The 26,097-nt window shown below is 35.7% G+C and overlaps 1 protein-coding gene across 1 annotated transcript in view; it reads right to left on the bottom strand.

Annotated features, from left to right (window-relative positions):
* The window catches only part of GRHL2 (grainyhead like transcription factor 2), a 210,453-nt gene that overhangs the window by 34,976 nt on the left and 149,380 nt on the right, over positions 1 to 26,097 (bottom strand). The window contains exon 10 of the mRNA XM_074202113.1: positions 16,794 to 16,952. Coding sequence (XP_074058214.1) covers positions 16,794 to 16,952 — 159 coding nt within the window. The remainder of the gene's footprint in view (positions 1 to 16,793; positions 16,953 to 26,097) is intronic.

Raw genomic sequence — 26,097 nt, 5'->3', positions numbered from 1 at the left:
TACCATATCCAATACAGCTTGGTGAATGTGAAACAAGCCAGAGAAAAGAGAAAAAGGGTAGGGTCCCATTTCCATAATTCAGGAGTGGTCAGGGCTTCAACTGGGAAAGCTTTTTTGATATATTTAAAGTTCTTGAAAACAACTAAGATCAATTTATTGGTATAGACTGCATTCCTGACCTCTTCACTTTATTGTCACCCATCTTTCCTTTGGAAGTGATTCCACCTTCTCTCTCTTTTGTTTTGCTTTCTTGTCTGTCTACAGAATTTCAATTTGAAATCCATTCAGAGAAAATAACTTATTGGACAATGATGAATATTAAGTAATGCTAGTAACTACAATAACATAATTTAAGACAAATAATGGTAGCAGATTGACAGAAAAGAAAAAAGAAACAGTGAGTATTAAGTATTATGGTGTTTTTAGATTACCTTAAACATTATCTTTACTGATAGCATTCTAAATATGATCTGTCTAATATTCAATGAGTCAACATACTAGTGGAAGAAAAGGTACAAGGAATTTTCCATTAAATGGAAGAATGGCTCACAGATTCTCCTTGGAACATTAAATAAAGGAATTGGCAGCACAGGTTTGCTCTGCCAACTAAGGCAACAAGAAACAGTTTATAGGATACTTGGTCACCATTGCAGCGCTCATTAGTACCATAAACAAAAGATCAACATATTTTCATTTCTTTAAATTTGATTATCGTGTTCATATCCTGCTTACCTGAATCATGTTGATAAGAACCTGATGTACAACACACAAAAAACTTTAAAAAGTAATATTATATAAGTGCTAGTAACAATTTGTGCAGTTAAATATTATTTTGTCAATTGCTTTCTAATTTGTGCAAGATTTTGTAGAAGTCTTTGTGGCAAATGAAATCATATCATCTTCCAAAAAAAAAAAAAAAGACCAGCATAGAGGTAACTAGAGTTTATATCCCAATACAGAGAAGAAAAATTCACAGAAATTCTATGAAAAATTGGATAAGTCCCTTCAAATTCAATCAACACATACTTTAACACTTATGACTTAATGTAAAGGCAAAACAATATAAAAGTACAATGAAAATGTTTCAGAATCAAGAATTAAAAACCAAAGTTTTATGATTATACAAACATCAAGATTCTATATGTATATATATTAAAAAAATATATTTTTAAGAAAAGCATTGGATGGGGGCAGCTAGGTGGTGCAGTGGATAGAGCACCAGCCCTGGAGTCAGGAGGACCTGAGTTCAAATCCAACCTCACACACGTAATAATTACCTAACTGTGTGACCTTGGGCAAGTCACAACCACATTGCCTTAAATTAAAAAAAAATAAGAAGAGCATTGGAAGGGACAGGATATGATAAACACTAAATAATATCACAAATATTTAAACTATGTCTAAAAAAATAGGAAATGAATGGTTATTGATGTAAAAACTATTCCTGAATCAGCTGTCTATATCAAGTAGGATCATTAATTTTAGAGCAAAGATCAAAAAAATCAATATGAAATTAGAAGAAAAAATAAAAATGAGAAGATATAACTAAATTATAATTAAACAGTTTGAAGGACATACTTAAATGAGTTTTCAGCACAAGAAATATCCAATGAATAAAAGAGCACTCAGCAATGTGTATTAAATCATTTTCTATTGAAATCTAGCATATAGAAAGCAATTGGCACAGTGAGGAGGCCAAAAGAATCCTGGAACTATTTCATCAAGGAAACATTTTATTTCTTGGACAGAGACATATGGCAGTCAAGAGGAATACCAATATAGAATATAAAATCTGATGAAAGGATTATTAGCATTATAGTCTTATAAAAACAGCAACAAGTAGTTTATAATCTTGGTGAGAAAGCCAGTTAATTATGCCAGATCATCATGAGAATATTTAAGGATGAAACTGACAAAACGATAAATGGAGGCAAAATGGAAACAATTGAATAAATTTCTGTAATAAACCATTTGAATCTGTTTTTGCTCACTTGAGGGGAAATCTATGACTATTTGAGTTACAATGGGCAAAAAAAACAGCCTAAGCACATAAGTAGTCCCTCTTTCAATCCCACCCCTCTTCAGTCTTTTCAGATATCCTTTGAGACAATTCTAAGAGCAGTTAGGTGGTGCAATGGATAGAGCACTAGCCCTGGAATCAGGAGGACCTGAGTTCAAATCTAGCCTCAGACACTAGCTGTGTGACCTTGGGCAAGTCACTTAATCCCATTGCTTTAAATAAATAACAATTTAAAAAGAAACAATTCTGTAAGCTTAGATAAAAACCAATTGTAGTTTTATTGATTTAACTCAATTGAATCCATTCAATAAATACATATTAGGCTATTATTTGCCAGGCACTGGATTTACAAGGATAAAGATGGTAGAAGTCCCTGGTCTCAAAGAGATAAGATCCTCTTATAACATTGAGATATACACTAATGACACTTTCCCTCTTTTTTTCTTTCCTCAAAACTGGAAAAATGCATCTTGTTAAATGTTTGTATTTACTCCTAGAACCAAAGTTCAATTTGCCAACCTCTGCCTTAGAAATTATTAATCTAATCTAGCTTCCACATTTTGTTGGTAAGTATACTGAAAGTCAGAGATGTTAACAGTATGCATCTGAGTTCATGTATAAGAGAAGTTCCAAAAAGACAGAGAGGGAGAGAAAAGTAAGAGTTAGAATTGTTAGGGAAAATGGCCTTAAAGAGGAATGGAAATGAATTGTATATTATAAAATGATTCACACAATTTCTTTTTGTGGTCAGAGGGATCTGTTACATACAATAAATGCCAGTAAAGTCTTTGAAAATATAAATATATCATTGACATTTGAAAGACTGTAAATTCATATAGAGACATAAGAGAGACAGTGATATCTGTTTAGATGGGTATTCCTGAAAAATAGTTTCCATCAATTCTATGCTGAAAATAGCAAGAAAAAAATTTAATCATCTCTACTCTTTCAGAGTTTTCTTATGCAAGTAGGCTGTTAGTGAATTAAAAGAAAAAGAAAACTCAAGTTGTAAAGGATATAAACATTCAATTTCATTTAGAATGTAAACAATGGTCTCCAGCAAAAAATCAAGGTTTCGTATTTATTCCATCTATGGGAAAATGCCAGTGACACATATTGGATGTTTTTGTGTTATACAACTCTCATCTTCTAATTAAGGCTGCAACTTTACTTATCTATTAGCTTAAATCACAAACTGGACAATAAAAGAGATGAATGGAAATACTTTTATTTTTTACTGGAGAAAGGAAGTCTGAAATCCATCTGGTTTGGTAATTTATGTGCAAATGGTATAGGTTAAAAACTTTTTTTTAACTTCAATTCAATTTAATTCAAAAAGTGTTTATAAGGTATCTACTCTGTGCCAGACATCAAGCTTGGTGCTGTGAATTCAAAGACATAACTTAAAATCCTTATCCTCAAGGCACTTACAAGGAGAAAACAACAAATACAAAGTAATTTGTTGAAAAGAAATGGGAATAGGGACAACTAGGCAAATCAGAAAAAATCTCTGGGGGCAGTTGAGTAGTGCAGTGGACTTAAAATCAGAAAGACTCATCTGTAAATCTGGTCTCATACACTTACTAGGTATGTAACTCTGGGCAAGTCACTTAATCCTCTTTGCCTCAGTTTTCTTAGCTATAAAATGAGCTGGAGAAGAAAATGACACATCACTCCCAGTATCTTTAACCTTGATTTTTTTTATTGGAGACCATTACTTATATTCCAAATGAAATTGAATATTTATACCCAAATGGACTCAGAAAGAATTGGACTGAACGACAATAGGAGAGGAGAACTGGACCTGAGCCTTGAAGGAAATGGGGATTCCAAGATGAGGCCAAGAGGAAAGGGGCATTTCAGGCATCAGAGTAGCCTGTGCCAAGGCATGGAAGTAGGAAAGAACACAAATAGGTCAATGTGACTGCAAAACAAAGTAAAGGAAAAGAAAATATAATTAGCCTAGGAAGATAGATTCTGAAGGACTTTAAATGTCATGAATTTCTTTGTTTCTAGTAGCAGCAGGAAGTCCCTGAAGTGTCTTGAGAAAAAGACTGATATGGTGAGACTTGTTTCAATAATCAGTCTGGCAGCTATGTGGAGAATGAATTAGAAAGGGAAAAGTCTATATTGGAGGCTTTTGAAATAGTTCAAATGAAGGCTTGAATTGGGTAGATAAGGAAGTTGGTAAAAGGAACCAAAAGAGTACATTCAATCACTTAATAACTTGAACCCCTAACCCTCTCTAAAATAAAGGGGGATGAAGATTAGTTTCATACATATATATACAATGTACCTATATATAGATATATGCATTACAAATAGATCAATAGATCGACGGATTCTCTATTTTCTATTCCCAGCCCATCAGTAGCGGATATTAATTTATCTGAATAACCAGCCCTGTTGTTAACCAAACATTCTTTGTGATAGATTTCCCTTTTCTATTCAGTTGGAAGCTTCTGACTTCTCAGTGACTCAAACAAAAGATATTGAGTTTTGGACAAGATAATGAAAAGAGACAATAGGTTGAGTCATTTCAAAAACTCTTTCTTTGTAGGATCCATGGTGTATAAACCAAAATTGTGAGATGAACCTCTTTAAAAGATTTTTTTTCAATTGTCCTTAAAGAGCAGAAGTACACATCTCCTTCATGTGAGTACAATATGCTATAAATACCAAATACATTTATCTGAAAATAACTCTCCCAACTCCAATGTTCACTCTAGAAGGTGGGAATGCTTTATGCTATAATTCCTTTTTCACCTCTTGAGAGGTGGGAACTTTCTTGTTTGCTTGTTAAATGAGTATTCTGTTTGCCTAGGTTTATTTTGAGAAAATTTCTCAACTTTTATACCGTATACACCTGCTGTTTGCTGTAATAACAAACCTCTTATCCTTGGATGACCAAAAAAATTGATTCAAATAAATTGTTTAAATTCTGAAGATATATTTGTTTGCTTTAAGTAACAGATTCAAATGTGTAAGATTTTAAAAGGAGCATACAGTATACAAGGGCTTCATTATGGGAATCTGCTTGTTAATAAGAAATCAAAATGAAACTATGAAAGCTGGGGGGGGGAAATTCAATTTGCCTTAGATACTACAGTTTTAAATGAGCAGCTTTAAAATAGGGGAAGAAAAGCAATCTGACATTGCTGCTTGCTACTGCAAATGACTATAAATAGACTTTCTTTTTTTAGACTTTTGAGTTTAAGGGGTCATTTAAACAACAACATTATGACAAAATCCCACTGCCTCTTCAACAGTATAAAGAAATAGCTATATAGGTTTTAATTGACTTGAACCTGGGAAGCCCCCTTATTCAATGGAAATGGAGGAAGATATGATTTGATCTCCCAGGTTGAAACTCTGAATGTATTTTCCCATACAAAAAACAAGTTAAAAAGACCATTTGCCTTTTTTTGTTTTTTAGAATTTTCAGAATCTCTCTTTACTTTTGGGTTTCAAAGTTATGATGGCTACTTGTGTTATTGCTTATGATAGAGAAAGAAGAAAAAAATTTGGGGGGGGAGTGTTTGGTTGTTGTTTATGTTTTGGGGACTTGGTTCCCTACATATGAGTTCTTTCCTACTTCTTCCAGGAGTAGTCTCTCTTACTCTTCAGTAGTTTTTCCTCTTAAAATGTCCAAATGAATGAAAAGACAATGATAACATATTTAAATCACCATTTCTATGTGAAAGTTCTCTGTTGGGATGGTTTTAGAAAAACCTGGAAAATCTTACATGAACTAATGCAGAGTTTGAGTGAGCAAGAAGTGAGCAGAACCAGAACATTATACACAGGAACATCTAATAACTTAACTATTCTCTGAAATACATGGACCCCAAGACAATTCCAAAAGATTCATGCTGACAAATGCTCCTTACTTTTATCATAGGTATCTGAATATAGACCAAAGCATACTATTTCCCCTTTTTTCTTTCCTTTTTTTCTTTTTTGGGTCATTTTCTTATACAAAATGCCTTATATGGAAATTTTTTTACATGATTACATATGCATAGCCTATATCAAAATACTCACCATCTCAGGGAGGGAGAAGGGAAGGAGGATGGGACAGGATTTGCAACTCAAAACTTTAAAGAAATGCTAAAAATTATTTTCACATATAGTGAGGGGAAAATAAAATATTATTTTAAAAAAACTAAGTTCTCTGAGGCAAGGATAAATAGATTTGGTTCTATAATGAACATTTATCACAGTAAGGGATGAGGCACCCATAGAATTCTCAAGGAGAGAAATCAAATACTACCACATCTGGGAGTGGAGGAACTGTGTGAAGACAAAACTTTCCAGGCTTCCTCTTCTTATGTCCTTGAAAGGAACTCCCATTCAACTATTTTCCCCCAATTTAGTCAGAAGCTAAGACATAGGATTGAAGGGCAAAGCCCTCTGAGAGCTGGTGTTGCTAATGTCACCATTGCCATTGAGACTATCACCTGTGATGGGGCAGATCCTAGAAAAATATAAAAGCTGAGATGGAAAACCTGCAACTGAGATGAGACCAAGACACCAAGATGGTGAGATAGACCATCAAGCAGAGAAAGATAACTGTAAAAGCTAAGGGAATGAGATCAGGAAACCAATCCCAAAATTCCAATAAGTACTTCACTTCCCTGTTGTTTACAGAACACAATTCTTTAATCTTTCCCATGATCCAAAGACTGACTTGGGTGGAATGATCTATGTGGTGGGAGAACTTGCAGTCACTAGCTAATTTTACTTTATTGTATTTTAATAAATGATGTTGACCACATGGACTGTCTGTGTAAAGATAAAGGGTCAGGATATTAGATTGCTTTCTGTTGGGGGGGGCAAGGAAGGGAGAGAGGAAGAAAAACCACAAAACTCAAAACCTTGCGAAAAATGAATAATGAAAGCTATTGCTGCATGTTGTTAGAAAAAGAAATAAATAAAAATACTTTTTAAAAAAAGATAAAAGGTCAGTCCAACTGACAGCCAATTCCCTAGAACAGGGTAGAGGCAGAGACATTCAGATATTTTCTCTTAATTTTCAAATAATTTGGAGCAGTATTTCCTTATAAACCCATTGTTTTCTTTTAGAAACCTTTTTTTTGTGCCTAAACTCCCTGAGAAGGCCACTTAAAATAGACACCTTCACTTTCTTTCCTCTCACTTTTTAAAAAATTCTCTATAGTCTGACTTCTAAATTCATCTAAATTCAATCCAAAGTTACCGGTGATCTCTAAATTGTCATATCTAATAGTCTGTTTCTCAGTTCTCCTCCATGACCTCTCTGCAGCCTTTCACACTACTGAGTATCCACTTTTCCTTGATTCTCTCTTTCCCCTAGGTTTTGACTCCATTGCACTTTCCTGGTACACCTCCTACTTATCTGACCACATGCTCTCAGATTCCTTTGCTAACTTTTTGTCTGTGTTACTCCCACTAAAGATAAATGTCTTGGGCTTTATTCTCTACTCCCTCTATAATATTTCACTTAGAGATCTCATTAGCTACCAAAAATTCAAAGGTCTTCTCTACACAGATGATTTTTTTTTTAGGTTTTTGCAAGGCAAACGGGGTTAAGTGGCTTGCCCAAGGCCACACAGCTAGGTAATTATTAAGTATCTGAGATCAGATTTGAACCCAGGTACTCCTGACTCCAGGGCCGGTGCTCTATCCACTACGCCACCTAGCCGCCCCCAGATGATTTTCAGATCTATTTTTTTTCCATCCCTAAGCTCTCTTCTGACCTTCAGTCTTTCATTTCCAATTGCATAGTGGAGATTTCAAATATTCATTAGATATCCTAAATGCAATATATCTAAAAAAGAATTCATTCTCCATTCTTTCTACTATCTATTTTACCACTGAGGGTACTATGATCCTCCCAATCACCTAGATTCAAAACCAAGGGGTCATTCTAGTCATCCATCACTCTTTCTCAGCCTCCCACCTACCCCTAACCATCCCCCATACCTTACTCCTCACTTCCTCCTCCACTTCTCTATTATAATCACCCTTAAAACAATTACTGGCATATTATAGGCCCCATGGACTAATTGACTGAAGATAGGATGAAATCATTTGGTTAGTGACTTCAGTGTAGTGCCATCTGCTGACAAAATTTTATACTACTGTCCATTCCTGCTTAACTCATTAATTAATAAAATGACAATATACTGGCTTGTAGAAAAACATTCTGGGTATGAATTTTTGCCATTTTGAATGGGACTCAGTTTATTCACAAAGTCTAATCTATCAATCAACAATCCTTACTCTACACAAGTCATTGTGCTTAACAATAGGAGAACAAAGAAAGGTAACTTGCATTCTTTACCCCTCTCAGACATGTATTCTTTTCTAATGCCAAAATAGCACGAACAACAAAGACCCCAGAAACAACCCTGGTCTAGTTCTCTCATTCCACATCTGATCTAATCATAGGGCAGTTATAGAAGTAGCTTTGCTGATTATTTCAGTGAGTATATTTGTAAACACATATACACACATAACCTTGGAGGGAGGGAGGGAAGGAGAGAGAGAGAGAGAGAGAGAGAGAGAGAGAGAGAGAGAGAGAGAGAGAGAGAGAGAGAGAGGATAAAGCAAGAGGCAATAGTGAATAGAGAGTTCTGCCTTTGGGTATATTCTATAATAGCTCTATGATTATGGACTTGTGATTTAAGCTCTCAGTGTTTCAGGTTATTTTGTAAATCACAAAGGAATTGCTAATCTACATTAAATGAACAGAGATTCCAAAAGGGACTCTCTAAAATAAATGAAATCATAAGTCTAGCTATGGTGTGTGTGTGTGTGTGTGTGTAGGTACATTTATTTAGGTGATGAGTTCCTTTTCAGTCCAATTTGGGATTCCATTGGGTCCCATTAAATCTATTAAGTAACTCCTTTCACTAAATCATTGATAATTTATAGGCTTAGGGAGTTGTTAAGGATGTAATCAGGTCTTCTTGATTCCAAAACTGCACCTCTCTTCTATATACCACATTATTTCTTGAATATATGGTATTAAATAGATAAATAAATGCCAATGTACAAAGGCATGTTTTATACCAATTGTCCTTAAATTTCTATATCCCTCAAACTACCCAAAGACATTGGCAGGTTATCATGACCCATATTAATACTTTTAGGATACTATGATGAAACTACTGTTCCATACAATCCATCCATGGAATAATACTGATTTGTACCATTGCTGAGTAATATTACTTTCTTTCTACCTCTTTTTAACTGCAAAATATCTAGTAAACAAAAAAGTATTTTTAAAAAACTTCAAATCAGAACCATAATTACTCATCTTAACTGACTGACTATAGCTCTGGAATCCTGTAGAGCAGTGTGTGTGTGTGTGTGTGTGTGTGTGTGTGTGTGTGTGTGTGTGTGTGTGTGTGTGTGTGTGTTAGTGATTTAAAAAAGAAATTGGGACTAACCCTTGACTAGTCTACTTTCCACTGGAGCACTTAAAAGCTTTTTGGGAAATATAAAGCACATGCAAATTTATGTTAAGTGATACTTGAAGTATCCAAACTGATTCAAGAATGTGGCAAATGAGACTGTTAACTTTCAGATGCCTGAAAGTTATCTCTTTCAATGTTGAGATATCTTAGTTTAAGTCATTTGTGGAAATCCATCTAATTCACACACACACACACACACACACACACACACACACACACACACACAAACATATATTTCCCTTAACAACTTAACCTTCACTTATAACTTAAGGGCATCATTGGAAGCATCAATTTTAAAAGGTATAGTTTTAGATAGTGTTTCAATAGGAGACAGACCACATGGATAGTTATAGACTGAGATAACCTGGAGTTTTCTTCCTTAAAAATAATTTGATAAAGTTGTCCCCTTCCCCTGAAAATAAATAAGTAAGAGTCACTGACACATTTTTTTAGTGTACAGAAGAGAAATCTAGTTCAGAAAGAAACATAGATAAAGAATACAACTTTGAAAGTAATACTAAATTTATAATATATTTTAATGAAGCAAACTTTTTAAAAATTTGCATTTTTACTTATAATCTTCTTAATCCTTTTCTGTTTGGCTTTGCATAATTTTGCATGTTCATTAAATTCAGAATAAAAATACAATTTAAAATGAAAGGTTTACAAAAAGGAAAGTGATTTTTTTTTTATCCTTTTCCTCTTTCTCATCCAACTGAGACATGGGTCTCATTCTGCACACTTAACTATAGAATCAAATGCTCTTGAAGTCCTTTGGCAAGGGGCTTTCCTTCCCTGAACAAAGTCTTCTTTATCATCTGTGTCTGAAGCCCTGAACCATGACTTCTGGGTCATTAACACCATGACAACCTCCCTGTCAGCCTCTAACAGTGCCAGGATCTCATTTATAGACTTAGTTCATGAGGTGTTGAAGAGAGTCCTTCACCATTTCAAAAAATAGGCATGAAACTATTTTGAGGAAGCCCTTCTTTGAAAGAATAAATTCTTCATTGTGAATGTATGAAGGGTTTTTTGCAAAAGTAAGTTTAGCCTTAATTTTCTGCAAGTTATCTTTGTATTTTGACTTTTACTAGAATTCTATATCCAAACAAAATTAAACATGAAAAGGAAATGTAAAGGACCATGTGATAGATGTCTGATAGAGCAACTTTCTCCTTCCTGAAGTAGATTTTTCTACTGGCTATAACACCCTAGCAGGGGCAAGGGACCCCCAGACTGCAGGCCATTATTGGCATAGCATTGCCAAGGCAACCACAGGTGGGACTCCAAATTCGATAAATCTAGCAACATTTTAGGGGTGAATTTATTAAACGTTTGACCAAATATAGCCCACAAATGATTTTATAAATCTCTAAATTCTCCAATCCTGTGAATAGCCTAAATCAATGTAACAACATAGACAAGAAGGAAGTTTACACAAATTCTGCATCCTCAAGACTGAGGTTTACAACAGGTTACCAACTGAAGAGTTTTGTTTTGTTAAGTCTGTAGATCTAAAATATTCTTCTACTATAAAAGAAAAATATGATGAAATCCAGACAAAAAATAATTTGTTTATCCAGTCATTATTCTGTATTCTATAAGGAACCAATTAACCAATCTTTGAATGAGCTGTAATTATATTTTATAAACACAAACTCTATTGTTAAATTGTATCGGATCTTGAAGGAACAGTATTTATAAAGGTTTAAATTTAAATTCCAGTGTTCTCAGTCTATAAATTTAAATTCCAATGTGATACCTCTAGTATCACAAGAACCCGTCTATTTGGTATATAAGTCCCTTTCCACACTAACTCCAACTTACCATTCTAGTCTTTTTATATGATGCTCCCTTTCCAGCCAAACTGATATTCTTGGTGTTCCTCATCCAAATAACATTGCTTCCTATCCCTACTCTTTTATACAACTACTCTCCACACCTGGGATTAAAATCCCTTTTTAACTCTATCTCTTATATCATTTTCCTTCAAAGTTCAGACCAGGACCTCCCCTCTGCCTTAAGACTTTCCTAATCCTTCATCAACCTCTTACCATCAGTGACACTCAATTTAGTATATGTGTACAGATTTGGTTGTTCCCCTTCAAAAATAAGGGCATTGTTTCATTGTCCCTTTTGGTGCCAAATTACTTCGTTAATGCTTGTGATTGATGTATATAAACCTAGGAGTACTTGGTTCACAGGCACCAAGGATCTTTTATGCTGCTTATGAAAGTGTTCAGAAAATTGGCAGCTCACAAATTGAGTTTTCTAAAAAAAATCACAAAGTTGTTCTGAAGATACTGGATTTAATGATTGTTTTTTCCATGAGTTAATCAAAGTTTGACATTTTGACAGCACTTTAAAGTTTGCAGATGCTTTATATTTATCCTATCTAGCCCTCTGCTACTGTATTATTTATCTGACTTGATTGTGTGGAAAGGCAGCATGGCCTTTTCCAAAGAAAGAGAATTGATTCTGGAATTGGCAGATTGGGGCCCAAATTAACATTTTGGGTTATATTCTTAATATTCTTAGAGGGGAGATTTGAACCCAACTCCAGGTCTTCATGTTTCCAGGTTTAACACTCTATACTCCAGGTCACCCTTATTTACAGCTACCTACTATCTTTGATCAAGCTGACTTTGAGCAAGTCCTTTGCCCACAATAAGCTTTAATTTCCACATTTGTAAAATGAGGGAGTTAGACCAGTTGATGTCTACAGTCACTTGATGCTTTCAAATCCTATGATTTTCTGCAAAAACAAGGCTACTTTTCAAAAATATTTCCATCATAGCCAATATATTGACTCATAAAAATCTTTTACTTTTTGAATTAACATTGAGTTAGAAATAAGGGGATTTAAAAAAAAAATTTCAGACAGCATAGAATGTGACCTCAGACATTTACTAGCTGTTTGACCTTAAACAAGTCACTTAACTTCTGTTTGCCTCAGTTTCCTCGATGGTGAAATGGGAATAATAACAGTACCTTTCTCATAGGTTTGAGGTGAGGATTAAATGAGATAATAATTGTGAAGTTCTTAGTACAAGGTGGTAGATAAAATGCTTATTCCCTTCTCAGTCATCTCCATATCTCTCCAGCACAGTCAAAGTCATATATCAGCAGTAGAGTCATACATTTATCTAGTCATGGTCTTGGTAAGGGAGAAGAGGAGGGGATTATTTCTAAGTAGCTTCTAGTATACCTTATGATTAATGGGGAGGGGATATGTTAAGAAACTCTGTTAATTTATGTCAACAGGGTAGTGTGAGACCAAGAAGAAAGAGGTTACTGAGGGCTAAGTTTAAGATAATAACAGGGAAATCCTGTTGGCAAATTATAGGAAGTATGCAGGGAAATGGGCCAGAGATTGCTGGGTACTTGGTAGCTTGGAAGCCCTGGTAGCCTCTACTCACACACCCTCCATAATGGAAAGTTCTGTGATATAAAGATGAAAACTTTTACCTTCTGTTTCCCTTCCTCCTCCCCTACTTTAGTTCTTTCAGTTATACTACTGACTTTCAAATTGCTGGATCTCTGACCACCAAGTAAGTGAGGCACTGCCATAGCTGTAAAATTAATAAATGGAATCTGTTTCAGCCTATTTCCTTCTTTAAATTATGCTCACTACTCATTCTTAAGTGACTAAAAGTATACCTTTCACAAAAACTAGACTTTTTCTTAGGGGAATAATCTCAAATGTCCATGTTGGTGAGAGTTGCCCTCCTAGAAGTCCCTTTTTGACTCTTTAAGTGACTGTTGAGATCTAGATTAACCAGTCAAACCAGAATTTAAATGCATTTAAGCACTGCTTTCTATCTCCTTAATGACCAAATAAAAATGTTTTACCATTAATGAAATGCCTCCTGCACAGGTGGAAATAAAGACATGTTTTAAAATTGCCAAATTACCCATACCAGAGTCAATGAAGGTTAACTTATAATCAAAACTATCTGAAATCAGATCAACCCATTCAAGCCTAGACTTTGGGGAAATTAGAAAGGTTAAAGAAAAACAATTTAGCTCAACATCCTGAACCCTATTTTGGGGTAATTACTGAGGGACAATTAGGTGACACAGTGAATAGAGGGCTGTACCTGGAGTCAGGAAGATCTGATCAAAATAGCCTTACACACTTTCTAGCTGTATGACCCTGGGCAGGTCATGGAACTTCTGTTTGCTTCAGTTTCATCATCTCTAAAATGGGGATAATATGTAGCACCTACCTCCCAGGGTTGTTACAATACATACAATAAATGTTAAGAAGTGTTCCCAGGTATTATCTCTTTTGGATCCAGGAGGACTGGCCCAGTAACTCTTTCCTTCTTTGTCCATGTTTCTCCATGGTGCCATTTTGAAAAGATCATCTGGGTACTTCTCATTTTTCTAAGGCCACCATTAGCAGGTGTTCTCTAGTGTGCTTCACTTCCTCGCTTCCTCCAATACGGAGTTTCCATTCAGAAAGCTCAGTCAATGTGTGTTTCACTGGCTTCTCTCCCTAGTCCCACCTCCAGCTTCAACCTCCCACTTGTCATTGTCTGAGTAGCCTTTCTCTCCTCAGTTTGTGTCTTCTCTAAGCTCTCTGGGTTTTAAAGGTAGCATTTAAAGGTAGCCTAGGTTTATGAATCAGTCACAAATCAATCAAATATTCTCAATCTGGTGTCAAATAGAGTTGCCCAGGTTAAAGAAAGGATATCTGCTTCAACAAGGGGTTAACCTTATCAAAGAGAACTGACATCTTCTCAAAGAAATATTACTAATGGCACAACAAAATCCTCATCAGTTGAAGAACTATAGATATTTAAACCTTATTTAGGGAGCTTAATACCCAAGCCAAAGATAATGCCAGAATACAACACACCATCTCTAAAATGTGGCAATAATTATATAATAGGCTCTCTGGAAAATTGACAATAACTGGCATTTATGTCAGGTTATAAGATTTTTAAAACACTTTTCTATCTACATAGTGTTTTCTATATTATCCCATTTGACTCTCATAACAACCTGGTTGGATAAAAATTAGAACTATCGTTATTCCCACTGTACAGATGAGAAGGCACTAGATAGCACTGTGTATATAGAATGTTGATTGTGGAGTTAGGAACATAGCCCTAAGTTCAAATCTAGCATTAGTTACTTATTAGCTGTGTGATCTTGGACAAGTCACTTAGTCCTGTTTGCTTTAGCTTCCTCATTTGTAAAATGAGCTGGAGAAGGAAATGGCAAACCACTCCAGTCTCTTTGCCAAGAAAATCCCAAATAGGAGTCATGAAGTCAGATACAACTGAAATGACTCAGCAACAACAGATGAGAAAACTAAAAGTTTGAAAGCCTAAGAAATTTGCCCAGGATCATAAATCTAATTAGTATTTGAAGCACGATTTAAATCTAAGTCTTCCTGTCTAAAGAACAATACTCTCTTAGGACCAAAAATGCATTAGAATATTTAGTTACTAACCCACTTGGGCATTCTCTGGTCCGAGCTAGAAGTATTCCCTATCCAGACCCTTTTCCATGTGTACATTTTATCATTTAAAGGAAAAAAAAAACTTGAGGAGGCAGGCTACCTTTTTAACTACCTAAAAGGCTGTTGTGTAGAAGAGGGAAAAGATTTGTCCTACTTTGTGTGAACATGGGAACCCATTAGAAAATATTCATTCACTCAAAAACCATCTAGCTGGTGTTTGAAGATATTTAATTGACTGAAGCACATTGAATTTGCAGAAGACACAAAGCAGAAAGGATAGCCAGAACAATGAATGAGAGAATCAAGTTTATAAAGAGATGTTAGAACACCAGGTACTTGGATCTACTTGATCCAAGTTGACACAGGTGTAAAACATCAGCTTCAAAGGCATATGTATGTATAGAGAGTGAGTATCCTCTGCTCATGCATTCACTCTTGGTTTGGATCTGTATACACCTATGCTTACAAGTATATCACTGAGGAAAAAGATCTAGGGTTTTAGGTTGCAGGATTAATTTGAGGTAACAGTGTGATATGATAGCCAAGGTACACATATATTTAATATATTATACATTTTAATAAAAGTTGTGCATATTAATATATAATAATAATAACAATTTGTATAATGCTTTAAAGTTTGTGAATTGCTTTATATAGTATATCATTTGGCTCTCACAGTAGCCTTGGGAGGAAAGTGCTCTTATTATTTCCATTTTGTAAATAAATAAACTGAAGCAAAGAGAGATTAAATGACTTGCCTGGGGTCACACAGCCAGTAAGTGTCTGAGACAGTCTTTGAACTCAGGTCTTCTTGGTTTTTACAAGGCAATGGAGTAAAGTGAATTGCCCAAGATCACACAGCTAGGTAATTATCAAGTGTCTGAGGGTGGATTTGAACTCAGGTCCTCCTGATTCCAGGGCCAGTGCTCTATCCACTGTGCCACCTATCTCCCCCCAGAACTTGGGTCTTCTTGATTTTGACACTCTTTCAACCTGGGACAGTGATAGCACTGCTGTAATTTGCTTTGGTCAGACAGCATCTGGAGTAGTGCAATCATTCTTCAGTGCCACATTTAGTAATCATGTTGACAAGTCAGAGAGTATCCAAAGAAGGACAGCTAGAATAGCTAAGGACCAAGATTTATGCTGCATAAAGGGCAGTCAAAGGAATTGTGAACACGTTATCATTTAAAGAAAAATAAAAGAAAAACTGAGAGGAGACAGGATAACTTTCCAAATGTCTGAAGGGAAATTATATTGGAAAAGGACAGAAATTCTACCAAAGGATGTGCCAAAGGATGAGAAGTCAGTAAAAAAGTAGAATTTTCAAAGAAATAAATTTAGACTTTATAATGTAAGAAAAAAATGTCTAAAAAGTAGAGCTACCCAGGAGTGCTGGGAGATGCCTCAGGAGGGACTCAATTCTCCCAATCTATGTACAGGTTGGATAACCACTTGAGATATGAGACAAGAGATTCTTGTCTAAACACAAACAAGTTAGACCAGGTGAACTTGAAGACGCTTTCAACTCCTGGACTCAGTTATTCTATGCAAGCTAGAGCTATAAATCAGTTGCAAGCCAGTCTTTAAGGGTGCTACCAAAGGGACTGACCAAGAAGGCAGTTGATTGGTGATTTTGACTCTGGTGAGAGTCAAAAGTCAGGTCCTGACATTTTGTAAGAAGGTGCTAGCAAAGAGTGGCTTTTCACAGTATGACTGTCTGGGAGATAACTTTGACACCAACCTCTCAGGGGTGGTGGGAAGAGAAGCGGAAATTCCATCATGAATAATATCTACATACAAAGATTTTTCCTGTCAGATTGTTATCTACACTCACCTTGTCACAGAAGACCTTGATCTGGCAGTAAGCTCTGTGAATGGGTTTATTGCTTCGATTGTTGTAACTGTACGTGTCGATCTGAATCATCAAAGGAAGCCCTTTCACCCCTTTTTGGGAGGAGAAGTCTGTACTTAGGCAATTCACAGTGATGAAAATCTGAGGGAGAGAGAGAAAAAGAAAAAGGAAGAAAGAGAAAGAGAGAGAGAGAGAATGCATAATGAGAGGGCACAAGTTACCACAAAAATACATACACATCCAACTCAAACTCAAAAAGCTAGCAAATTTATGAGAGGCAGAATGCTATAGTGGAAGGCACTCTCAGGAAGACCTGGGTTCAGAGCCCTACCTCTGACACTAACAGCTGTGGGAAGGTCACTTAACCTTTCTGTGCCTCATTTTCTTCATCTGTAATATGAGGGGATTGGACTTAACCTCTATGATCCCTTCTATCTCTAAATCTGTTCTTAGCATGAAGTTACTCCCCAAGAAGTTTATAGATGATTTTTTTAAAGGGATCTCTGAAGTTGAATGGAAAAAAATGCTGTGACTTTACTCTCATTAACTTCAAATTAACATTTAATTTTCCCTTCAATTACTTAAAAATATTATTCTGAGAAAGTGTCTGTGGGCTTCACCAGACTTCCAAATGGGCCCAAGACAAATAAAATGATTAAGCACTCCTGTTCTAAATCTATAGATCATTGAACATGTTGGTATTCTGCTGTTTACACTTGATCATAAAAATATAATGACTGACATTTGCCTAGCTTATTTATTGATATTTACTATCTATTTTGTGCCAGTCACACAACCCTGTTTAAACTAGATATTATAGTATTTAGTATAGTATCCATTTTATAGATAAGACTGTGACATGAGAGAAAGGAAATAATGTGTGACTTTGTCCCTGGTTAGTCTCAGAGGCATTATTGGAACCCAAGTCTCTTGATTCCAAAATCATTATTCTTCCTAGTATACTGTTTCTCTTAATAGGATGTCATCTTAAAAAAAAAGTTAATATTGCAGAATAACAAATTCTTAAGGGTTCTTTCAACTCTCCCATCTTGAGTCTTTAAGCTGACAACAAAATTCAATCTCAAATGTGTCTTTACATTATATCAGCAAGTTCATACTAAGGGGACTTTATAGGGCGGGAAGAGGAAGAAGAAGGGAGAGAAAAAAAAGAAGTCATTTATTTTCTTAAAAAGCATCACAAATTATATATTTTCACAGATGAATCCTAGTTCTAGCTTTGTAACCGACCAGCTCAATTACTTGAGTAAAGTAATTATATTCTCAGAATATTATTTTGGTGTAGAACAAGGATTTTTAACATTTTTTTCTGTCATGGATTCCTTTGACAATCCAATGAAGCCTTATTATTGTTGTTCAGTTGTGGACACTTTCTCTTTGGGGTTTTCTTGCCTTTACCTTGCCATTTCTTTCTCTAGCTCACTTCAAAGATGAGAAAACTGAGACAAAAGGGTTAATTAAGTGACTTGTCTAGGGTCACAAAGCTAGCCTGTTTCTGGGGTCAAATTTGAACTCATGAAGTTGTTTTCCTGATTTCCAAGTCCAGTCACTGTTCTATCCACTGAGCTACATAACTGCCCCCCCCACAATATAGACAATAAAATGCTTTTCAGAATAAAGTTTTACATGTATAATAATAATAATACCTAGGATTACAAAAGAAATCAATTATCTTAAAATGCAGAAAACAAACCAAACCACTCCCAGCAACAATATTGGGTTAACAAATGGGTTCAAATCTCAACTCTGCCATCTAATGGCAAGGAGTCTTTTGGGCAAATTATTTTATTTCTCAAAGCCTCATCTCATCTTTTGTAATTTGAGGAGTCCAATTAGAAGACCCCAAAACTAAGATTTGTAAAATGAGGGCATTTGATGACATAATTTCTAACAACTTTTCATCTTAATTTTATAAATTTATTTTTAAAACCTTTAACTTGACAGTTTAAATTTGCTTGGTTAGGTCATTTCTCATATTTTCTCTGTTATAAGTAATCAAGGAGAAAAGAGAACAAAGCACTATATATCATCATAATTATTACTAATAATAATAAAAAATCATGCTTCCAATTTTTAACAGTAAACTACCAATATTATTAAGACTCATAAGTTAAAAATAAGGGAACATATTCTGGTAATATGTGTGTCATGATTTAAGGTATAACCTATATCAAATTGCTTACTGTCTCAGTGAGGGAAGAAAAGAGAGGGGGAGAAAAAATTTGAAACACAAAATTTGTTTAAAATAAATGCTAAGGGGCAGCTAGGTGGCACAGTGGATAGAGTACAGGCCCTAGAGTCAGGAAGACCTGAGTTCAAATCTGACCTCAGATACTTTATAATTGCCTAACTGTGTGACCTTAGGCAAGTCACTTAACCCCATTGCCATAAATAATTTTAAAAAAATGAATGTTAAAATCATCTTTATATATAACTGAGAAACACTGTATAAAAATCTTGTCAAGGGCAGCTAGGTGGTACAGTGGATAGAGCCTTGGTCTGGAATCAGGAAGACTCATTTATGTAACTTCATGTCTGACCTCAGACACATACTAATTGTGTGACCCTGGATAAGTCATTTAAACCTGTTTGTCTCAGCTTCCTCATCTGTAAAATCCTGTTAAAGGAAATGGCAAACCATTAAAATATCTTTTCCACACACCCTTAAATGAGGTCATGAAGAGTCAGACATGACTAAAATAACTCAACAACGAGTGATCAAAACATATAAGGTTATAAAAAAACAACAAATATTCCTAATATGGAAATTTCCAGGCAAATAAATCTAGTTACTTATTCTTATGAATGAATTAGTAAATAAAGATTAAATATGGAAAACACTAAATTCTGGCATTTCCCAACAAGAGTTCCAAATGAGAATCTTGACATGTCAAAAGTAAACCATGAGGAAAGAGAAAGTATAAAACTAAAGTATAAAGCAAAAAGAGGACAAAACTTTAATTCAAGATCCAGATTCGAGTCCTGATGATAGATACCAGAGGAAATTAATCTCTGGGAAGCTCAGTTTTGTCATGTATAAAATATTGTTAATGCTTGTACCACATACCTCATAGAATTGTTGTATTGAGAATATTTTGGAAAAAAAGACAAAAACAGTGTCTGACTTTAAGAGGTTCCCCTTCTGATGGGGGAAACAATGAACAGGTACATAGGTACATATAAGATATATGCACAAGGGGGTGGCTAGGTGGCCTAGTGGATAAAGCACCGGCCCTGGAGTCAGGAGTACCTGAGTTCAAATTCGGTCTCAGACACTTAATAATTACCTAGCTGTGTGGCCTTGGGCAAGCCACTTAACCCCGTTTGCCTTACAAAAAAAAAAAAACCTAAAAAAAAAGAAAAAAAAAGATATATGCACAAGAGATGGAAAGAACCTGAGAGGGGAAGGTTGTGGTTACTGCGGAAAACAGGAAAAACTTTTTTATAGAAAGGGATGTTGAGCTGAGTATTAAAAGAAGATAAAATTCTAATGGAAGGGATGAAGAGAATATGTGTAATGGAGAGAGAGAGCTGAACTTTGAGTCAGGAAGACCTGAGTTTGGATTTTACCTCAGATACCTATAGTTTTTTTGACTCTGGATAAGTTACTTAAAATCGCTTTGTCTCAGTTTGCTCAGCTGTAAATGGGAGAGTTGGACTTGATGACTTCTAAGGCTCCTTCCATTTCTTAAATCTATGATCCTATAACCTTATCTGAATGGTTTTGGAAAGGGAATACAGAGTATGGAGATGGTCCATCATGTGCAAGTGACAGAAAACAGGATAGTGTGGTATGGAGAGGAGTATAGGGTTAAAAAAACAAACAAAACAAAACAAAAAAACTATGGATGGGAAGAAAACTGGTTGTGAAGAGTTTTAAATTACCAACAAAGGACTCTGCATTTGATCTTTGAGGTAGCAGGGAGTTTATTAAGTAGGAGAGGTGACATGGGAGACCTACATGAGGTAAATTACTTTTTGGCAGTAGTTGTTGTTCAGTCATATCCAACTTGTAGTGAACCTAATTGGGATTTTCTTGGCAAAGATACTAGAGAAGTTAGCCATTTCCTTCTCATTTTACAGATGAGGAAACTGGGGCAAATGGCATTAAATGACTTGCACAGGATCACACAGCTATTAAGTGTCAGAGATCAGATTTGAATTCAAGTCTTCATAACTCCAGGCATTGTACTTTATTGCATCACTTAACTGCATGTATGAAAAGATAAATAGGAGTAAAGAGATTTGAGGCAAGAAGACAGATGAAAAGACTTTTGGAGAAATAGTTTGATGAAGAGAAAATGGAGAGTGACATCCATCATCAGTCATGGCTGCACCCAGAGTCTATGTTGGGCTTCTACCTCGGCCCAATCTCACTATTACCACAGTGCTCAGTAGAAAGCTTGAAGGATGCAAAGGAAGTGTAAAACAAAGGTTAAGGAGACTAACACAGTCTGAAGCCAGAACCTAAACCCCAAAAGGCATCTGCAAAAAGAGAAAGAGAGTGGACGGAGAAGTTATTCAAAGGGAAAGGAAGAAGCTGGGTTAGATGGGAACAACTTTGCAGAAAACAGATACTAAAACAGACTAGGTACAGAAAGTTACCTAGAAAGGTACAGAAAGATACCATATGAATTGTGGGAATTTTTATTAATTGTACTTCTAGTGATTTGAAATATTATTTTTATCAAGCCTTGTCAAAATGCAGGATTTTATTTCACTTTTTGTCTAAAATATGTTATTTGTAGAAAGAATACTTGGTTACTTTGAAGGCAAGAAATATTTATCATTAATAGGCTGCCTCAGAAACTGCATTGAAATGGGTGCTGATTTCTTCTGGTTCCTGAGATTTTCCCTGGACATCAGGAAGAAATTCCCTGACTTTCCCACAAATACACACCTCAGATGTTATGGTATGACTATTGATGCCCCCAAGAAGTCTGATGGGGACAGAAGTGGGTACCTTTAAAATTGGTTTGTGCTTCTTCTCTGTCTACTATCAGCATAAACTTTACTCCTTAAAACAGGGGCCTCTCAGGACCTGTCCTCATTTCCTTCCCTTTCTCTATATACTCCTCCTCCCTTCCCTCCCAATTAATTCTTTTGGATAATATAGTCTTTCAGACAACCTGGAATTCAATGACAGCCTTGAGGTCACCTCACTCAAAAAAAGAGTAGCAGTTCCTTTCTCTTAATTTGGGGGTTCTTTCTGAATAAGAATTATGTAGTTTTCATTTCATTTCTTCAAAATTAAAGTAGGCTTTTGAAAAATTATTAAACAATGTGTGCTAAATGTGCACTTTTACTTCAAATTAAATCAAATGAATTAATACATTTATAGCAATTAGCACAGTGCTTATTTTCTTTTTTCCTTCCTCTTCCCTCCCCTTCTTTTTCCTTCCCTGATTAATGTATAAAATGAAGATTCTTCACTAAGTTGTGTATTTTCATATTTTTGGTACCATTTATGGAGAAGAGTTTGATAGTCATTATATACTTTTGCTAATAATAATCCATGCCTTGCCCAACTTACTGTGACTGTTTATAAAAAATAATCTTTAATAAATCTTTATACAATTGGGGGGAGGGGAAGAGAAGTTGGCTATTGTAACAGTCCAGGCAAGAGGTGATGAGAGCACAATTTAGAATGGCGACTGTATGAGCTGAGCAAAGGGAACATATAGGAAAGACATTGGTAAGGTAGAAATGAAAAGATTTTACAGATTAGTTAAAGGAGACTGAGGAGGTGACAGTATGACTGATGCTATAAACTGGAGTTACTGCAAGGATGGTTGAGAATTTGGGTGAGTAAGAAGATGGGAGTGACCTCAACAATAACAGGGAAGTTCAAAATATGGGAAAAGTCTGAATTCTAGAGATTTGTGTGCTATAATGACCAAGAAATGATCTCTGCTTACATCAACATAAATACAACTATATTTCACCTAACAAAATGGGAATATTCTGGAAAAAAAAACCACAAAACTTTTGTTCATAATTAACAGAAAGACATCAGAGGTAGGCAAAACATATTTGATCTCTTCTACCAGGACTTTGATTCTTCATAAATCAAGAAGTTTAGGAATCCAATAAATATTAAGTATCTGAATCTACTCCCTAAGGTCAGATGTACAAAAGGTCAGAATGTCTTTATTTGTGGGGTCCACCTGCATTTTCATTTTATTTTTAGTAAAATTGCAACTAGTTGGGGGAGGCTAGGTGGCACAGTGGGGGGCGGCTAGGTGGTGTAGTGGATAGAGCATTGGCCTTGGAGTCAGGAGTACCTGAGTTCAAATCCAGCCTTGGACACTTAATAATTACCTAGCTGTGTGGCCTTGGGCAAGCCACTTAACCCCATTGCCTTGAAAAATCTAAAAAAAAAAAAATTGCAACTAGTCGATTGCTTCCACAATGAAACCAATGACTTATAGGGGGAAAGTCAGGATGTGTGGTAAACAGGAGCATCAGGCCAACCAGGTTATGATGGTGTTCATCTTATTTCAAATCACTTAGTCCAGAGTTTCTCTAACGAGTTTACAATTCTCAAAAGCAAATCAGGAGGTCACAGAGGAAAAAGTTGTTATAATCCTATCATTTGAGGGGCAGTTAGGCAGCGCAGTGGCTAGAGCACCAGCCCTGGAGTCAGGAAGACCTTAATTCAGACACTTAACAATTGCCTAGCTGTGTGACCTTGGGCAAGTCACTTAACCCCATTGCCTTAAATAAATAAAAAAAAATTTTAATCCTATTATTTGAGACAGCCATGACTTAATGGATAGAGAGCTGGCCTCAAAAAGAAGACCTGGGTTTAAGTTCTGCCTATGGCATTTACTGGCCATGTAACTCTAGACCAAGTTAAGTCAATGGACATTTATCATTATACACACTAACAGCAATATTGTGTGATGATCAACCATGATGGACTTGTTCATTCAGCAGAACAATAATCAAAGACAATTCTAAAAGATTTATGATGGAAACTAATATCCATATTCAGAAAAGGAACTAGGGAGTTTAAATGCAGACCAAAGATACTATGTTAAATTTTTAAAAATTGTCCTAAGTATTATTTTTCCCATTTCAAGTTGATTCTTCTTTCACAACATGGTTAATGTGCATATATGTTTAACACAGTGATACATGTATAACCTTCGTTAGATTACTTTCTGTCAAGGGGAGAGGGGAGGAAAGGGTGCAAGGGTGAAAAACATGAAACTCTAAACATTACCAAAAGAATGATTGTTGTAAACTGTCTTTGCATGTAGTTGGAAAAATAAATAAATAAAATGTTAAAAAGCAAACAAACAAAAACTCCAAGTATTTGTTAAATGTATATTATGTGCCAGTCATTGTACTAAGCCTTGAGGATACAATGACAGGTACTTTTTTTTCCCTCAGTCTGCTGGGTCAGTGATCCTAGGGGAACACTGTAAGAAAAGAAGAACTGTGTGAGCTTTCTGACCCTTGAATATCCATCTACCATGTCAATGTCCTATTCTCCTTGATGCATTCCTTCTAGAAGTCTCCATTTTGGAGACATAGACCAGTCATGTTTCATTTCCCTCTATGAGTGCTCCCAACTCACCAGACCTTACCACCATGCCTTCTCATGGGTATCTTCTCCCACCCCACTTCTCTTTATCTCCCTGTTTTGTGTTTTCTTCCTGTGTTAGAATGTAAGCTCATTTACTATCTTTCCTTTGTCTTTTGAAAGGCTTAGCATCATTGCTATTGTCTCCTTGACGAGCAGTAAACACTTAATAAATGCTTGTTGCCTACCTGCCATAGCAAGACCAGCAGGACTGCAAAATCACCAGAGAGTCATTTCCAACACAGCTGGCATCCTCTTTACCCATTAGCATCCAAAATTGTCTCATTCCGTGCCCCCTCCCAGCAGCTGTTTCAGTTTTCACACTATCTCTTTCCACCCATTCTCAGCTCCTCAGAGCTAATTATAACCTAAACACACTGAGGGCATCTACACCAGTAACTGTGTGGCCTTAGTGCACCCCATACTCTATCCATCTAATCACTTCATGGCTGTAGCCTAGCATCCCCTCAGAGAACAGAGTCTATACTTTCAGACAGTGAGTCTAGTGAATAAGATCCATTCTCCCTTCCATCACTCATCTCCCACCCTTTTTCTTTTCAATGGGACAGAGAGAGTCACAAAGGATAAGCATCCTCATATCGGTACCAATCTGCAATATAGATCTCATTACATTGGTTTTCTCAAATACATCCATCTTCTTAATTTCCCTATTTCTATATAAAGCACGCCCATACATCCAGTTATCCAGGTTTAAAAACCTTGGTGTTATACTCATCTCCTCATTCCTGTTTCTCTCATATATTTCATCTGTTAACTGGAATATAGAAGGTCAGGCTTAAAAAATGATTGATTGATTGATTATTGCCAAATCTTGTCATTTCTATCTCAACATCTCTTATATCTGTCCCTTCTCTTCACTCATTCCTCTACAATCTGTGTTCAGGCTCCTTATGTGGACTCCAATAGACTTCCAAATGGCTTCCTATTTTCTTGAATATCCTACTCCAATCAATTCTCTACACAGCCACCAACACAATTTCCCCAAGACCCCCACTACCTCAAGAATCAATTATGATTTTACTTTTTACTTATCCTTTTGAGATTTCTCTTTTTTGTGTAAGTTATACAATATAATTATTTTCACAGTAGTATTTAATTTTTTAAAATAAGCAAACAGGAACATACTGGAGATGCATCAGCATCATGTTTTACAGACAGAGATATCTGGTCCAGGCAACTCCCTTCCTATGACTTAAGTTGTAGAGCAGGAAGAGACCTGCACTAGCAAAAAATGGCTTCACTGGAAGTTTCCTCTATCACTGTAGTAACAGATAAGACTTTAATGAAGAATCATAGTGTTTCCCAGTTCTTCTCCATCCCTGAAATGAACTTATGCCACATCTGTTCCTATCCATTTGTCCATTTATCTTGCAAGACATCTATCTATACTGTTAATATTAGTGGTTTAGGAGCTGAAAAGTGAGATCAGATATGGAACCATTTTCTGTTTATTTCTGAGGGAGATTGGGGAAAGGGGGAAGAAACACCACAAGACATGATGAAATGGATTATTTCAGAGAAAACTTATTGTGAACAAATGCAGAGTGAAGTGGAACTAGGAGAATAATTTGTTCAATAAGAAAATGAAAAAAGTCAACCAACGTTGAAAGACTTGAGAACTTTTCAATGCAATGACACACCATGATTCCAGAGGAC

Source organism: Macrotis lagotis, chromosome X (genome assembly GCF_037893015.1).
Source record: "Macrotis lagotis isolate mMagLag1 chromosome X, bilby.v1.9.chrom.fasta, whole genome shotgun sequence".
Taxonomy (NCBI): domain Eukaryota; kingdom Metazoa; phylum Chordata; class Mammalia; order Peramelemorphia; family Peramelidae; genus Macrotis; species Macrotis lagotis.
Note: the sequence above shows the minus strand (reverse complement) of the source record. Positions and strands in the feature narration are given on the sequence as shown.